This window comes from Cynoglossus semilaevis, chromosome 15 (assembly GCF_000523025.1).
Source record: "Cynoglossus semilaevis isolate Cse_v1.0 chromosome 15, Cse_v1.0, whole genome shotgun sequence".
NCBI lineage: Eukaryota > Metazoa > Chordata > Actinopteri > Pleuronectiformes > Cynoglossidae > Cynoglossus > Cynoglossus semilaevis.
The window spans coordinates 17,337,669-17,355,663 of record NC_024321.1 but is presented as its reverse complement, the minus strand read 5'-3'; the positions used below and the strand labels follow the sequence as shown (position 1 = coordinate 17,355,663).

General features: G+C 39.5%; 2 protein-coding genes across 2 annotated transcripts in view; one reads left to right on the top strand and one right to left on the bottom strand.

The window, feature by feature from the left end:
* Positions 1-58: 58 nt before the first annotated feature.
* Positions 59-5,819, bottom strand: mlh1 (mutL homolog 1, colon cancer, nonpolyposis type 2 (E. coli)). The gene is made up of 19 exons (XM_017039423.2): positions 5,335-5,819; positions 5,079-5,169; positions 4,509-4,607; positions 4,358-4,431; positions 4,178-4,250; positions 4,003-4,094; positions 3,811-3,853; positions 3,613-3,701; positions 3,387-3,499; positions 3,204-3,297; positions 2,869-3,022; positions 2,449-2,786; positions 1,728-1,858; positions 1,533-1,641; positions 1,376-1,439; positions 1,128-1,292; positions 770-862; positions 573-683; positions 59-491 (listed from the first exon to the last, which is right to left on the bottom strand). The coding sequence occupies exons 1-19, from the start codon at positions 5,439-5,441 to the stop codon at positions 336-338; spliced, it is 2,196 nt and encodes a 731-aa protein (XP_016894912.1). The 5' UTR covers positions 5,442-5,819; the 3' UTR covers positions 59-335.
* A 7,484-nt stretch (positions 5,820-13,303) lies between these two features.
* The window catches only part of fam83ha (family with sequence similarity 83 member Ha), a 10,358-nt gene continuing 5,666 nt past the window's right edge, over positions 13,304-17,995 (top strand). Inside the window, 5 exon segments of the mRNA XM_025063093.1 lie at positions 13,304-13,686; positions 15,133-15,584; positions 15,674-15,838; positions 16,688-16,812; positions 16,924-17,995. The exon segment at positions 16,924-17,995 is cut by the window's right edge and continues 24 nt beyond it. Of these exon segments, the coding sequence (XP_024918861.1) occupies positions 15,141-15,584; positions 15,674-15,838; positions 16,688-16,812; positions 16,924-17,995 (1,806 nt within the window). The 5' untranslated portion in view covers positions 13,304-13,686; positions 15,133-15,140.

The window sequence follows — 17,995 nt, the reverse complement described above, 5'->3', positions numbered from 1 at the left end:
ATGAAAATTCTCACCAGGCCTCCATTCAGATGTAGTAAAACCATGACTTCCCAAAAACTTTAGAATGTAGAGGTTTTTATTCTACTTCCTGTTAAGCTTGGAGTTCTGCATCATTTACACATTTAAATAATAATGATTATTATTAATGATAATTCCACCTTTGGCAGGGATTGGCTGTCATTTTATGGCTACTGATGTTGTCATCTCCCCTGACGTGATGTATTATTAACTGAAGACTGTTTTTCCTTCTGATTAACACATTATATTTACAGCCCAAACAACATCAGAGGTTTAAAAAAATAGTAGCAGCATTCAGGACTTGTCGGTCATCGTATTCAGCACCTCTCAAACACTTTGTAGAGATCAGGTAAGTTGGCGATCTGCAGCACAGTTCCGTCCTCACTGAAGGTCTGAGGAGGACAGATCAGGTTTCGGAAAGCTTTGAAGATGATGTGCTCTGTTTTCCAACGCCAGGAGTTTGCCTCACTATCCTGAAACAAATATTACTCACCAAAATTATTTTATTTTTCTCCCCTGTCTGAAAGGAATGGTAGAAATCACATGCCACAGACCTGCTCCTCTCCTGACTCGGGCTCCAAGATATACTGCTTCCTGATGGAGTAGAACATACTGCACTCCTTACACAGGTCTCTGAAGCACTCCTTCTCACTGTCCCAGTTCACCTGCACAGTTAGGCCACAAAAACCTCCAGGTGAAGTTTTTGATTCCTGAAACTTGTCCTTGATGGTACTGTAAACAAGGACCTCACCTCAGTGGCCATTCGCAGTATGAACATAGGCAGACCCTCCATGACAGGAGTGTACTTGTCCAGCAGAAGGGGCAGACCTCTCAGATTCCCCTCCTAAAATGTATTAAGCTCAGTGAAGAAGCAAAAAAACAGAAAGGTTTGCAGATATCAGACTACCCCAGAGGTCTGCAACCTGTAGCTCATGGTTCGCATGTGTCTCTTCAGCCCCTTTGTATCAGCTCAAAGTAAGATGACATTTAATATTTGTAAATGGACCAAACTCCCTCTGACTGTGTGAATAGTCATAATACTGTAATATGCCTAATGTATTCAAAACTTTTGGTGTTGAAGGTTGCAGATCCCAGGACTAGAACCTGACCTGGTCTATCTCCAGTGAGAAGTAGTCCTCCAGCATCTCAGCTTTCCTCTTCAGGAAGTCTACTATGTACTGAGCCAGACCTTCTTTGGGTCCATCCTCCTCTGTCCAGCCACTCTCCTCACAGTCCAAGGCCAACATAGCCAGGTCGTAAAGTGGAGCTGGAGTCTGAGTACACATGACAAGTCATCATACATACATCATACATTATGATCTGTGTGCAACATAGTTACAATCTGGTCTGTACTCACAGACAGTCGGAGTACCCCAAAGTTCCCAAAGTCGTAGGTCATTATCTGGTAGAAAAGCTCCTGGCTGAAACAAAACATCACACATTTTTAAACAGAGCAGCAAAATGGAATCAGTGCAGTGTCCCATGTCTACAAGCTCTTATCCTGTATCTCTGACCTGAGTTTGGTTGTGTTGACCAGGTACAGTTTGGTGTGATGTTGGATCAGGGTCCACTGAGGATTAACACAGCCGACAAACGAGTGGTTTTGCAACATCTCTTGAAGACCTGGAGGAGATGGAAATGATGGAGACAATTTAAAACCATGGATGTTGTTTCTGAGTCACCGCTCAGACCGCAGGTATTTACTTCACCTTTGTGTGTGTTCTCTTTAATCTCAGCCCTCAGCTCTTTGATACTGGTCAGTTTTATGACTCGTCTCTTTGGCACCGCTGCAGCCGTCAGCTCTTCGTCTTCTTCCTGCTGCTCAATCCTCGGACGCTTCCTAGCAAGTAGTAATGCACAGTTATGAAATGAACTGTAGCAACTAACACAAACGTGCTGAAATGAAATTATTTACTCACTCTAGATAAACTAGGGCTATTGGAACTGATGTATTAATTAAGTTGTTTAATTTGTGAAGATAAATCTCAATCTCAATTCAAATTATAACACATTTTAACACTAGGGCAGAATGATGCAGTTCTTTTAGTGGAGGCTTCAACTTCCAGTCAGACCAGCCTCAGAGTACAAGGATGTAAATAGGTCAACCAGGTACAGATTGACTGACACAACTGTCAAATGAATTGTGAGGGACAGTAGATTAATTGGTTCTGTTGATGAGATATTTGGTAGGATTTACATTAATGGGAGGAAATTGTTAAGTAATACTTTTGCATAATTTTTCTTACATTTCTCTATGTTCATTTTTACATCATTTGGGTTATGCACAAAACCTGCTATTATTTGTCTTTCTGTACCAGCAATATACAGGAAGAAAGGTATTATTTAGTAATGACGATTTATCATGATAAATTAAGGTTGTGATTAGTCATTTTAATTGATTGAAAGCCCAAGGTTAAACAGTTCTTTTACCTCTGAGAATCATTTTTTCCGATGCCTCCTTCTCCCTTGTCCTTTGACACGTCAGTGAGCTCAGTCAGAGCAGCCATCATTTCGGCATCATCTGCCTCATTCATCTCGTCAATTTCGTCCTGCATGGTTTGGTTTTCAAGCTCTCTGCTGCTCGGACCAGGACCTGGTTCCAGTTGCAGGTTCGTCTTCTGTTTTGGCTGCAGAAAGGCATCCAGCTTCTGAGAGCGGCAGTCAGTTCTCACCATCTGATGAGCGTAAACTCTCTCAGTGGATTCTGCTGAAGTGCTGGAGGTCTTAGTATCGGTGCCGCCCGAGACAGAAAGTCCAGGCAACAAGGTCTGCATAGAAACATAGCACATGTTATGTTACATAGGAATAACAACAATATTGACAGAAATAGTTAATCAAGTTTCTTCCTACTTGGGTAAAATATGTACGTGAGGAGTTGGAGCCCAGCAGTTTGCTTTCGATGTGCCTCTGGACACTCTCAATTATACTGTCTTCATGCAGGAAATGAACCTCATGTTTGGTGGGGTGAACGTTCACGTCTATGTTCTGTGGGGCGATTTCCAAGCTGCAGGAATCAGATAGTTTAACGATATCACCAAGAGAGACATGAGTAAAGCCAATGATGTCTTCACTGTCCTCGGAAAAAGTTGGATTGTAGCAGTTACATTGATCGCTGTTGCTGTATTAATTGCTGATGAGTTTTACTTAAAAAAAAACACACCTGCTGTAGCCTGAACATACATTACCTGAGGTACAGAAAAGGGTGCGTTCCCTTGGGAAGGTATGCACTGTAGGCCGTCTCAATGGCTTTCTTCAAAGCGCTCGATTCCACCAGACGATCTTGGACACACAAAACATTACAATCAGTCAAACAAAGCACCAGCCAAGTTCATTTGTTGTATATTGTTAACCATTTTTGTTACTCATACGGTTAATGAAGAGGACCAGGATGCATTTCTTGACTGAGTAGTTTGCGTTGGAGATGTAGCCTTTCATCTTGTAAGCAAGCTTTTGATCCTCACAGCTGACTTCAATGAGCTCCCTGGAAACGACACAGACTTAGTTTTACAGGCAGTGTTTGATATGATGATAAGAGACCACAGGAACAAAAATCAGAGAAGTTATTCTGTCTTTCTCTGGTTAGATGGTTTATACCTGCTGACTGCGTTTCCAAACACCACTCGAATATTGTCCACTACTGATGCGTTTGGGAGAGTCCTCACATCGGCCACAGTTTCTCCTTGCTGTCCAATTAAATGGAGATGGTGAATTATACTGGTTTATTGTCTGGTTTGGACTAATTGTAACTAGTAGTGATTAATGATTAAACTACATGGGAAAAGCAAATCTTACCTTTTTGACACAAAGACTTTTTCCTGAATTGTGTATGGCATACCTTAGAAAAACATTACAATGTTACGCCATCAAAAAGATAAAATACAGTAAAGTACAGTAATTACTGTGGTTACTGTAAAGTACAGTAACCATCAAAAAGATAAAATACAGTAAAGCAAGAAACAAAGGCAGGGAGAGTAAAGTTCTGACCTGCTGACAACTTCTACAATCCGGGAGTGCTCTTCACTAGGGCTCTTCAAAGCTTTCCTCCTGGTGGACACATTATAGAAGAGGTCTTCCACCTACACACAGAGAGAACTATTGGACATCTCTGAAGTATGTCTGTATGTCTGTCGGTGACAATGTTATTGTCTTATGGACTCACTAGAATCTGTGTTCCCTGGTTGCCAGCACATGGTTTTAAAGTACCTTTGAGTTTTCCATCACTGTAGCTCCCTCTGCAGGATGAAAGAACAAGTTTAAATGTAAATCATCAGCTGGCTTTCTGCCTTCATAACTTAAATCCCATCAAAAAATATACTTTGATGTCAGATTGAGAACATACCTGTATGCACATTTGGCATCTGCTGTCTTGGTTGTTATTGTTACATGTGCAACATGACTTATACTCGCAAGAGCCTGTAATTGACACAAGTTATTTTTTTCATAAACATTGACATTGATGAATTAATCTCAAACCCAACCACGGTGCTCACCTCTCCTCTGAATCCATAGGTTGCAATGCCTGAGAGGTCCTCAAACGTCTGGAGTTTACTCGTGGTAAAGCGCTCACAAACTATGTCCATGTCTTCTTTCTGCATTAATGGCATCAGGAAAGCAACGAAGGGAAACTTAATACACACACGACCTACGTGTATTCACAAGATCACGTCTTTAAATCTATTCAGTTTAGACAACTGGGATGTCTTATGTCATTTAGCCACTAAATTTAGCAACACCATGGGGCATTTGTTAATATTGGTATTGATGTTACTGTACTCCAGCTTGGTTGTAATGAACAAAACAACGTGACAGGGTTAATATGCTGCATTTCAAAATATCGGGATTATTAGGTGTAACACGACAGTTACTTGTGTTTTCTGTATAAATACAAAAAGCTTCCGTTTTTATGATCATTACCCTTAGCAGGAAAATGTTTGAGTAAATGAGAATCAGTAAATTGATTAAAATGATTCCAATAGAGTGTTGGCCTGTCAGTTGGGATTGGCTGCAGCTGCTACAGTTTCTCTGAAAAGTACAGACAATTACAACTATTGACAACTCACCCTGATGCCAGTACCGTTGTCCTGGATCTGGAGGAGCTTCATTCCTCCATCTTTCACCGTCACCTGGATGTTGGTGGACTTTGCATCTAAACTGAAACATTTAAAAAAAAGTCAACAGCTTAGGTATCTGTGTGACAGGTGTTGGTAGGTGCCGTGTACACAACGTTGACATGCGAGACATTATCACTCACAGCGGTCAAAAACCTCACATGCGTTAACCTTATAACGACTCTGTAACGATATTTAGATCAAATACCAGTTTTCAATCATTTCTTTGACTGCGTTGGCAGGACGCTGAATAACTTCTCCTGCGGCGATCCTGTTCACTACAGTCTCGTCCAGTTTCCGGATGATTCCAGCCATAGTGATACCCCTTTGATAACCAGTTCCAGATCGGTTTTACATCAGGTTGTGACAAACAATCGGTTAGAGACGTTTGTATTTAAGTTATTTTAACAGTAATATTACTTCTTCTCCTGAAAATCCAAGAAAACAAACAGGCAGGCGTGCATGGCAGCATAGATTAGAAAAGTAAAGCTATCCGGCTCTGTCTTGAAATGACAGAGTATATAGTTGACAATAATAATGGAATTATTTGAAACGCTGCATTTAAAAACATTACATTACCGACATTTCACACCCCACAAACAATTTAATAAGGAACATGGACTTTTTTATAGCATATCTATACTCCAGATTTCTTCATTCAGTTTTTCTCTCTTGTAGTGATTCATCTTAAAATCTGTTTACGATCTTTGATAGTCTTAACGCGGGGAAAAGGCTCTCGTAAGAAACAGTACGCGTCCAACGTGAAAGTGGATTGGCTGTCTTTCTTCTTTTGTGGTGTGAAATGTAATGTAGCACTTTATTATTGAAGTAGCCACAGCGTCTTCTAGCGAGGACCTTAAGAATACAATCTGCACGTAAAGTATTGTACAAAATGGTAAACGTCTCTTTACATTTAACATTTCTTTACTTTTAAAGGCAGTTTTTGTTTATCTGCGTCTTTTCTAAAAAAAAATCACATAAATGAATTTTGCTTTGTAATCCTTAGAAAATATTGTTTTATCTTTGTATTAAGGCACGTTTAATAACGAGGGCTCGTCGACGCCTCTCATTGAATAGGCCCCTACATAATTTAATAACCAAACTAATTGAAAAGCCTTAGTATAAAATAATAATAATTTAATTTAAGCTAGAATCCTACTATTACACTTTTTTCATATTAAGAATGTACATTTGATATACTGTGCATTGTTGTATTGCGAAAAGTTGTATAATAAATGATGATGATATAAAAACACACGCACAAATTAAGCGTTACTCATAGGGTTGGTGACAAGAGTTTTCCACTCTCTTTTAACAGGGCCCAGGGCAATAACACAGCCCATACATGAAGGTGTATCGATTATTATTTTTAAACTACAAATTGTCTTGGGCTAAAATGTAGATAACTGGATAAAGTTAAATGTTACTATTTTTGTTTCTTTTTGTTGAGGGTTTTTAGACGTTGGTGTGTTGTTTGGTGGTCTGTCGGTACAAGATTACTTTTTCCTGTTTTACCATCCTAATGAAACTGGAGCATAAGTAAACAGACTACTGCTCCCTCGGGCACAATGATCTCAACGCAATAAAATGCCTACAGTAGGCTGACCAGGGAGTGGCGCTGTTTAAATATAATGAATGGCGGAGCGTCTCAATGCGGTCCAACCTGAACTTTTATCACTTAAGCCTACTCTCAGCTCTATATGACACAGGTTGTTTTAAAGTTAGGATAGTTAGTTTAAGACATCATATTTGTTAATAAAATATCTACCAGGTAATGATTGAAACACGTTACTGCATGTTTTAAATAAACATGTTTGTAATGTACGTGTGAATGGAATTAATAGGCAGATTTACAGTCATACTACCAGTGTTGTGGTAGTGGCAGGCCAGGCTCCATTTTAAAGGATGAGGTTAAAATACTGCAGCTTACCAACATTAAGAAGAGCTGCCACAAAAGTCAGTTTACTGCCAAGCATGCTGTTTGCTGTAATATTATACTGTTGGTGTTATCTTTGGTGATCTTGTAAAACCATGCACTCTTCAACTTTTATTATAGTTTTCTGTTGGCAGATTTGGCAGACGTATAATAGAATAAATAAGTATTTTAAAGTATTCAAGATTTTTTTTAAGAAAAAATATTTTTATTATGATGCATATACAGTATTTTGTTTTATGTTTATCTGCCTATTCCCACAGTTTTGTTTTGTTTTTTGCCTGTGTTATTGTTTCTGACAGTATAATTATTGTCGTAGGCTTTTAGATGTTGCGAAGATTTAGCTTATTGTCCATGACTAACCGACAGTTTTATGCCTAAATTTACACTAAACGTTTTTGTTGGGATGTTAAAAACCCTGAAGGTTGAGTTTTGTTTCTAGGATCACTGTACACCAAATCCCATGCTATTTTCTGAAACACATTATGGAATCATTGTCCTCCTGGTAGCACTGATAGCTCAGTATACTTCTGCAGTTCATGTGATTTATTGTGCTTTGAACCTATGCCAACAACCTTTCAGTCTCAGAGCAAGAGCAAGTCAACCACATGTGCACGCCAACAGTGAGAACTAAAGTAAACAGCACAACCTGAAAGGTCACTGTAAGTATGAAAGGTAGTCAGTGTGGTATGGAGGAATGAGTGGCAGCTTCAGTATCAGTGTGGTTTATTTGTTGCTGTTGTTTTTTGTTTGTTTTGACATCTTAACTGCAGGGTTTTATAAAAAATACCGTCATTTATGCATCTTTCACTGTTTTCTTTTTCAGGGCTACATAAAGAGACAAAAGAAATCCATATCCGTGGTCAATCTGGAGTGAATTAGAATAGAGTTAGATTAGAATTTGAATATTTTTGGACTGTGGGAGGAAATCAGAAACCACAAGAAAACCAACCTACAAACTAATACATCAGTTACTGCCGGGAATGGAACAGATTATTTTCTTGCTGTCAGGCATAAGTGCCAACTATGTTAGCCACCATTTAGTCTGATGAAAGTAACCTTCTTTTTTTGTTTGTTTGTTTATCTTTTTTGGTTGCATTTAATATATTTTGGCAGCTTCATTCTAATTTTGCTTTTTTTGTGCACTTATGTCTACTACGCAGTTGACAAGTTAACAAGTTGTTTGTTGTTTTTGTTGTTTTCTTTTTGTTAACTGTAATCTGTTGTTAGCTGATATTTTACATTGTTTTCATGCCCTCTGCTCATGGCAATGCTTGGTAATTTCCTCAGAATTTTGCTTTCATCTAGCCAGCTTCTCAGGAATTGACTGTTTCTTTGACTCATCTGCCTAGCAACCAGTGTTTATGTGCCTGGCTCTTAGTGGTTGTTCTGTTTTCTAGTTTTTCCTTGAGGCACCTGACTCCAGTGAATAGCAATAGCTGAATGGTTTGGTCAGAAATCTTTAGATAGAGATATGAAATGAAGTCTATTTACAAATACAATGATTACACTTTTTAAAAGTCAATGTTATTGTTTACCTGATTGCAGTGTGAAATGTTACAAAAGTAACAGCAGGTTTTTTGGGGGGGAGGTTTTTCTATTATTGAACTTAACCCATCTCATAAATAATCTGGAACACTCTACTGAGTCGAGGCTGCTGAATCGCTTCAGTAAAAAGTGCAGCCATTGTTGTCTCTTTGCATCTATGACGTATTAGTGGATAGGATGTTTGTTTTCAACATGAGTCCCTGACTCAATGCAAGATGTTCCATCCCTTTGCTACATCAGGATGTACAACAGGATACATCAGAATACAATAGAGCTGGAAACTCCTCAGGCAAAGCTTTCTAAAAAAGGAACTTAAATGTAAATCACAGTTGCTGTTTCCTGAAATTTCTTTCTCTGCTCTGTAGCTAACATGTTGTCAGCTAACCCCTGTAAATGGAAACAGTTGTAAACATTGTCACAGTATGCTTCATCCAACAGAGAGTGCGGGTGGAGTCTGTCATGCTTTTGCAAAAGTAACTTTTTGGCATTTTTATAGTTGTTTTTTGGCGTAGGTATACAGCCCCATATACAAACAGGTCTCCTTTGCAGTTATTCACTTGCCTCTCTGACCAGAGGTCCCAATTGTTATTGTTATAATCATTTTCTGCATGTAAAACATGCACTTTGACTAAAAATAAACCCTAAACATGAAAATGTCCTAAACACACATCTAAACACTGTGGACAGGCAAAATAGCAGTCAAATCAGATACAAATGCACACCTGCTGCTTAGTCACAAACATAGTGTTTGAAATGAGATCAGCATCAAGTTGCAACAACGCAACATTGATGTGGACTCCAAATACAGGTAATACCGAGGCATATTTATGGATAAACATTGGAAATAAAAAGAGGAATTCAAGTAAACAGAATGACTAATAACTAACTTGAAATAAGTCCACAAATGTATCAACTTTTCTTAAGTCGAAAGTCAAAGTCAGCTGTACTGTCAATTGTGCCATAGGAACAGGACATGTAGTACAGACGATATAAAGTATTTGTTTTATTGATGATAATAATATTAGACATACTGTATACCAAGTATATGACAAAGTGATGATAATGGAAATATATTATCACTAATAAATAATAATTGTAGTAATAATTTGCTAAATGTAATTTGTGGAACAAACATAACACTTTTCTGAGGAATTTCCATGGAAATGATCAAAAACATAGAAAAGTCCTGGTTAATATCTCCTCTCTATTAACACAAACTGGAACCATGTCTCACTCTGCTACAACTGTATATCCAAACATTTCCCACTGACAGGAGCCTGTTGCTTATACTGTTGTGGTTTTGTCCCACCCATGTGCTAATGTCTGCTCCTCTCTTCACTGCAGGGGTTATGTTATCAACACCTCAGCTTTCTCTGAAACAAAACTTCCATTAGTGAGACCAGCGATGGAGGCTGAAACAACTAGGTCTTCCCCAACAGACTCAAATACTGTAGGAATACATTCAGTTGTGGAATTCGTCACGGACTCTCCAAGGTACAAATATAGAGAAGCTTGCCTTTTTTCCCCTCTGCTGTTCAGGCGCTCTCTTACTGTCTTACTGTAAAATCACAACTAATTCAAAGAAGTTTTTTTTTTTTTACCAATTTTTTACAATCTGTGCTTAGTCACAGGAGTACTTGACTTCAGGCTGATTACAGTCAAACCCTGTGAGACATGTAGGTGTGCACATTAGTCATCATTATTGTTCCTTGTCATCGTCTCTCCAGGACAGACTGATGTCACCTTCCTGAGAGCTGTGAAGACTTCCTCTGGCTTTGACAGACAATATCTCCACTAAAAGCTTTTGCAGGTGCAGTTCTTTCCTCTCTCTTTGTTCTCACACCTCTTCCTACATTTTTCTTAACATCAAAACACAGCCCGACTGTAGCCCTCATTCAAAACCCATCTGACCTACTGTAATATCAAAAGCGGTCACTCGTGTTGAGCCTATCGACTATTGAAAGAGTCTGTAGGTCAGAGGTCCCCAACCCTTTTGACCTGTGACACCACCCCAGAGAGTTTTTAAGTAGCTGTCACGCGTCATGTGATCGCAGCCGTCATCAAGGTGCACCAGCTCAGAACAGTTAGGAAAGGAAAAAGATACAGTTGTTAAAGATTGTGTGTGGTGATTTTAATCATAATATTAAAATAAAAAATATCTAAAATATTTATAACAGGGATTCCTTTTAATAAATTCCTAGACATTTCTGGTCACCCCAATTGAATTCCAGGTGACCCCATATGGGGTCGCGGCCTTAAGGTTGAAAAACAGTGCTTTAGGTACATGTCAGTAACTCAGGGTCATTGAATCATTGCTTCAAACGTGAGCCAAGTAACATTTTTTCCCCACCTGAGATACAAACAGCCGTTTCAAGTGTGTAAAATGTTTCATTAGTTGTGAAGTAAAGTAGCAAGAACCCAGAGAGCTCACATAGACAGTGCTAACAGGCCTGGGTTTAAATATATTTGCTCTGTGTGATTATCACTTGTTCAAAGAAAGGTGGAGGGTGATGTGACTGTCACCTGACACCGGAACAGGAATGATAAAGCAAAAACTTGAGGTCTTTTTCAGCTTCCAGTTACCTCAGTTGAAGTCAAGCAGCTCTGCTATCCCTGAACTCCTTCAGTTACTGTCGATACAAAACACACTTTTTTTAACCACCTGTTCAAACAAGTGATTATCAACATGGAAAAAAATACCTGCCAGTGCCTGTTCAACCTCACCTAGCAACTGGACTTAAAGGGATAGTATGCAGAATTATAATGGTATTCTGTGGATGGCGTCATTGAACATGCAGCTTCACCTTCCTGACCTATGGGTGGTGCTAAGTTAGCATTGGTATAATGGTGCTTCACAGTGATTAGAAGACTGAAATCTGAGAACCTGCATAACTTTCGCAGCAAGCAAGTAGCATTGACTAGCACTAAGACCTATGAGCCCCTAGCTTAAAAAGATCTAAGCATTGCTAGCACTAAAAATTGGGTCTATCCATATTGCATCTATTAGCCACTGTTCCCAATTTTATCCAGAGGACACTTCCAACAGAAAGAGAATACTAAGAAACATATTGCATTCAATATTTTATTTACTAACTGCTCACCATTACCATCTGATTCATCTCACGTTACATCACTCACATTAACAAGAGATAATACTCATTGGCCAATCAGAGCCTATTTGCCCTCTGCACCACTTTAATAAAACTGTTTTAGCCAAATGTGACCGATCTGAAAACATTTGCATAAAAAAGATCAGACATGAACTTTGTCCTGTCTTCAGTTATCAGTCCAATCAAAGGCACGGAGGCATCACATAGTCTCTGTCAAACAACCAGACGTTTGCTACTGGTGGTTGCACATAAATCATATCAGTTGGATAAATACATTCCAGAGAATGTTTTATAGAGGGTGGTGGAGGTGGGGTGGAGTGACTCAGTTTCTGTACATTTTCAAATTTCACAACTATAGCTGTCAGTCACAAAACTAAAAGACAGGCTATTGATCTTCTCTGAGACTGTAAAGGGTTAAAAGAGTGCACGATTGTGTGGTGCCTAATGGTATGCTGTGCAACAACTATGTATACGCAGCGTAAACATGAATTCTGATGTTTAAAATCCAACTGCTCTTCTGTGTGCCTTGGGTGTTGCCTGACAGCAACAATAAGGGATTGTCTTCGAGTCATTTGAGCAACTATGTTGCATCACTTCCTTTTGTAGGGTTACATCAGGACCAAAGCTGATACAGTCGTATTTAGGATAGAGCTTGAAGCAACACTAAAGGAAAAGAAAACACAGTTTTAGTTTCTCTGGTGGTTAACATAACACATCATTGTCTTTGTTGGTACACTACATGGAAGTGCACTAGCCTGAAAACTAGTGTTGAGTGTTGAGTATGTGCATGCTGAAATGATAGAATATCACTACAGGCTGTGGCGTCAATTGTTGTGGGATAAGAAAGTTGTTAAAGAACCACGTCAGGAAGGAAAAGAACAGAATTGGCACCAGAGTAGCAAAGGAAAACCTGCCCTTAGGCTTACAGGTATCTGCCCTGGTCACCATGTAATGCCCCACTCCTTTGTTTGTGTTATGACAGGCAACCATTAAAGAATGGCATTGAGGACTTTGTATTAATCTACTGTCATTGTCATTGTTATTGTCTGGGGCATTCATGTAAAAAAATGAACTTCAACAATACATACATATATTTACCATAAAATGAGGTCTTACCTGTCTCTGTTTTGGTCTAACTCATAATATATTTAACAGGTACGGCAGTTTCCATACACCTCCACTGAAATACTGTACAACCTTGGTTGTACAATATTTCTACCAGTATGTATTTATAAGGTCTCCACCTTGTTTCTTTACTATCTCCATACAGACCAAGCATAGCTTGATTTGCTAATTTGTACTTGTACTTGTAAATCCTGGTTCCTACTTGGGACTGGGTTCTGTTGTGTGTGTGTGTTGTTATTTTTATTGTAGTTGATGTAAGAGTAGTACTACATATATTGGTACTAGTTTAATGTAAATAATAGTTTGAATAGAATAGAATAATTCAGTTAAGTCTCCAATACGATGAATTAACCTGTTGTGCTTCACAGAGTAATGTTGTTATAGTAGTAGTGGTAGTTTGTGACGGTAGAATGAGTAGTAATACATGTTGCTCAAAACAGGTAGTATGTTTATGGCCTGTGTAAAGATGTGTGTGATAAAACTCTGAGTGTCCATTGTGACAGGTCATTGAGGGACTGATAGGGTTAGATAAGAAACGAGCAGAGTTCAGCCTGGACACACACCGACAGAGGAACACACTCTGGCAGTGTGTGTGTCACAGAGGAGCCGAGCAGCTTGGTTCGAGGCGGGGCTAAGTTTGTCGACAGCAGTTTTCCTCTGACTACATTCTCGCCAACATGCCTCAAGCATGACAGTAAACTGGTTTAGCTGGGTGACGACAGGAGAAGAGAAGGCTGCGAAACATAAAAACGAAGACGAATTCTAGATGCGAGGCAGGAGGAAAAGACACGATGAGTGGATTTACGTTTAACCGACTTGGAGCTTGACAACTAAAAGACTTTGGGTAAGTTAGAGGCCTGTTTACAGCATCACGATGTGGAGATGGAGAACAAGACGTGAGGGCTAATGTACGGCTATACAAACATCTGAACCCATACACCGGTGTTGTGTCTAACTTGGTCAACATGTAAACTCGTTGCCACTTGAACAAATTGATGTACTTGCGGTTTGTTTGTGACTGTACTTTTTTGTTGCCCGTAAGGGGGTTTCACTTGAAGTTTTTGGTTTTGTTTTGGGCCGTCATTTAATTTTGCACTAACTTGAAAATGCCTACGTCGGTTTTTTGGACAGAGGGAGGAGCCCCACCCTGATTCATCTGTCCCCTGGTCAGATTCCATATGCCATTTCCCTCCACTTATAAACAGTTTTTTGGTGTTTGGCTCAGTCTTTTGTATGAAATTTGCAGAGAGAAGTCAGACTTGTGGTCTCAGGTTCCCAGGAGAGTGAGAGTCAGAGATAACCGGGTTAAAATGACGACTCCATCGAAATCAACAACTCGAATCCCTTGAATTATAATTATGACATTTATCTCTCTGCTTTCGTAACAGTTGTTAATTTGAACTGTAATTACAGACTCTATCAAGATTAGAAGGATACAGTTGCAGAGTTAAATGACACAGTCGGATCGTAGATAATGCATAAGACATGGACATCACTTTTGTTTAACAGCATGACCTTCCAAAGCTCGATTTTTGTGTTTATTGTTTGTTAGTTTTCTTTGTTTTTGTAATTAGTCATTGGTAGACTTGCATCAGGAAAGACATCTGATATGATGATCCCTGACAAAGCGAGAAGGCAAAAGTTATTTCACTATTGTGGTTTAACTGCAGTTGGTAATTATCAAGAGTATTAGTTTAAAGTTAGCTTGTACTTGTAAAAGGAGAACTTCATTAATTTACACCAAAATACCTCTGTTGTTAGGGTTCTGTAAATACTGTTATAATTAATAAGTAAAAAGACATGTGATCCAATAGAGCCGTGCACACTGCCCAGCTGTTGAAAAAGAAAAAGAAACCTTATACTGCTATTTGTTTGATTGTGCTTTTCCCTCCTAATTATGTGTAAACTGCCATTGAAAGTGGAATGCAATGGAAACCACTTCACTACTAGTGTGTGTAATCCAGGGAATTGTATTCTTCTGTTTCCTTCTACCATTAACTCACACCACCTAAAAAACGTTACAACATAACTCGGTTCAAAATCTGTCAACATGAGATGTGTGGCAGTGTTTTCATTCACTGACTATTTGACAAAAAGGATTAATTTGCTTAATGTCAATAAATAATTTACATGGTAATCTCAATTCTACTCAGTTTGGAGAGAATGAAAAATATATCTTTCCTAACAAAAAAGTGTTTCCAAGGTAACTTCTTCACTTTTTCAGAGTTGGAACAGACTTCATGTTATATAAAATAATGATTCATGATTGGTCCTCTTCGACTCTCTGCAGACTACAGGATGGCTCGACGCTCTCAGTGTTCCTCTGCTGGGGACAACCCCCTGGATCCCAACTACCTCCCTCCACACTATCGTGAAGACTATCGTCTGGCCATCGATGCACTGGTTGAGGAGGATTTGGAAGGTTACTATAAGTTCCTACAAAAAGCAGATGTGGTGGATTTTCTCTCTACGCCTGAGATCCAGTTCATCCGGACCTGTGTTCAGGTCCCTCGTCAAAGTCACTGCCCTGAGCAACAGTTTTTGGAGACAAGTGGAGATGGATCCTCGGACACTTATTGGCCAATTCACTCTGATTTGGATGTACCGGGTTTGGACCTGGGCTGGCCTCAGATGCATCGCTTCATTGGCCCTACAGAGGTCACCACTTTGGTTAATCCCCCTGAGCCTGACATGCCGAGTATAAAGGAACAGGCCCGTCGACTTATCAAAAATGCTCAGCAGGTCAGATGACGATTCTATTTGATAATAAAACCTGAATGTGAAGCTCTGACTTCTTCCGTACACATACTTTGTGTCTTTTGTCTTCTCAGGTCATCGCCATAGTGATGGATATGTTTACTGACGTTGACATATTTGCGGATATTCTTAACGCTGCCATGAGGAGTGTTCCTGTCTACATCCTCTTAGACGAGCAGAATGCAGATCACTTCCTCAACATGGTGTCCAACTGCAGGGTCAATCTACAGAACATTCAAGTGAGTCAGTTAAAAGAGTTCTACCATCATGTGTTGGCAAGGCTATAGAGCCGCAGTGGAAAAACTGTATTTCGGTAAAAGAAATATTATCACATTTTTATATACCGTAAAAGTTGTTGCTATAGAGTTCCTTTAAGCATCAAGGTCATAGTTGTTATAATAAAACCTCTAGTGTACACTTGTTTTAGTTAGTTTTTTTGGTAAACTATATACTGTATCTCTCAAATGTTATGAGTATTTGTTGCCATTAGGTACACAGTTTATAGTCATTGGTAAGAATGAATGGGCTTTGAGTCACTAAAATGGAGAAACAACAATGTGGTGAATCACCTTGGGTTGCACCTCTTTAAATCCCTTCCCACCATAAACAGCTTGTAGGATTGTAAAATATCATTGATATTTTAGTTTTGTTTTCTCGATAAGGGAAGGACTACAGTGGTGCAGATAGGCACAAGGAATGTGTGAAAATTCATAATGCCCACGTCACTGACAGGAACCATAAACAGCTTTTTCAGCACATGTACTGAGGTAATCTCTAGAGTTAGAAAACTACAGAGCAAACAAGAGTGAACATGTCGTCCAATCAAATGGAGGATGACTTTGTGCAGCAGAATGAATCTGACATTTGTTGAATTAAGGCATTATTAAATTGTATAATAATTAGGATTGGTGTCCCTGAAATAAAAAGGAAATATTTAAAGTCATAGAAGATAGAAATACAACCATTCTTATTTACTTATTCAAAGGTGCAGTGTTAAAGCTAATGCAATGCTGCCACCTAGCTTGATTTTCACAGATTAAGTACTATTATGGAGTATTTTTTTATGCCCAGTGTTGATCCTTTTGCAGTTTTTACGAGTGAGAACAGTGTCTGGCATGAGGTATCACTGTCGCTCAGGGAAATCCTTCAAAGGTCAGATGATGGATCGCTTCTTGTTGACAGACTGCAGAGCAGTGCTCAGTGGAAACTACAGGTGAAACACACTCTGCACTATTTTTGTTTTCATCTGTCTGTAGAATAAACAATTTTACATGCAGAAAGGTTTATGTAATCATCACCGCCTTCTTTCTTCATTTCCCCATAGCTTCATGTGGTCTTTTGAAAAGCTCCACCGCTGCATGGCCCACCTGTTCCTGGGACAGCTTGTGTCCACCTTTGATGAAGAGTTTCGGATTCTCTTTGCTCAGTCTGAGCCCCTCGCAATTGATAATACACCTGCACCAGTGGAAGAGTTTGGTCTATCACAAAAGACACAATATCCAAGCGAAAGAATTTCCCTCTACAGAGAGTCTAGAAAGTTTCTATCACTGGAAGGCCCTCCAGAGGAACGGATGAAACATTCCTTTGATGATAGAATGGATTTGGACATGAGAATGATGCACCTCAAAAGGCATGAACCTCTGCATGGCTCTGGAGAAATCTATTCTAGATTTCCCTCCCAACAGCCTCACATGGACATGTCCTATGATCAGGGGCCCTATCGAACATCTGCGTTGGAAAACCCTTCATTTAAACGGCATAGTTATGCAGAAGGTGTTCAAGGTCGATTCTCTTATCCTTTTTTGCAGCCACAGGGGATGCCAGAGCCTGAGATACAGGGAAGGCCGTTCCACAGGGGACAGCAGCCTTATCAAGGTCAAGAACCAGACTACAATGTCTATGACAAATTCTGGAATCCAGAATATCAGTTAGATCAATTCTCTGAACCGGGTCTAGGACAAGAGATGCAACCACCTGATAACTTTGACCCTGTGTTAAACTATCTATCATCTACTAGAAACATGGACTTTGACCAGAGTTCAGAAAAAATACTTCCTGAGCCAGATTTACCATTTAGTTCACCTCACCCAAGAAGACTAAACGTAGGCCAGCCGTATGCCTGTCAGACCTCCCCCACACCTTCAAGTTCCACCGATCACAAATCATATTTACAGGATTCTAACAGTGACCGGAAAGATCCTACAGTGAAAAGAGGTCTGAGGAACTGGAGGATTAGCTCATACCTCAGCACTTGTGATAATCCATCAGAGGAAGGTCTGCCACTATCAGCAGGTCAGGCACCAGAACCCTTCGATGAGCCCTCAAACCCAGTGCAGCAAACAGGACCGGTTAAAGATCTATCATATCCAAAAATTCCTAATGTCAGAGAGTTTAAA

Excerpts from the sequence above, each read along its gene's own strand:
- mlh1 (XM_017039423.2), bottom strand. The coding sequence starts at position 5,441 with ATGGCTGGAATCATCCGGAAACTGGACGAGACTGTAGTGAACAGGATC. Across the intron at positions 3,023-3,203 it reads CACCCTTTTCTGTACCTCAG|CTTGGAAATCGCCCCACAGA; the intron begins GTAATGTATGTT and ends TGATTCCTGCAG. Across the intron at positions 1,642-1,727 it reads TAAAGAGAACACACACAAAG|GTCTTCAAGAGATGTTGCAA; the intron begins GTGAAGTAAATA and ends CATCTCCTCCAG.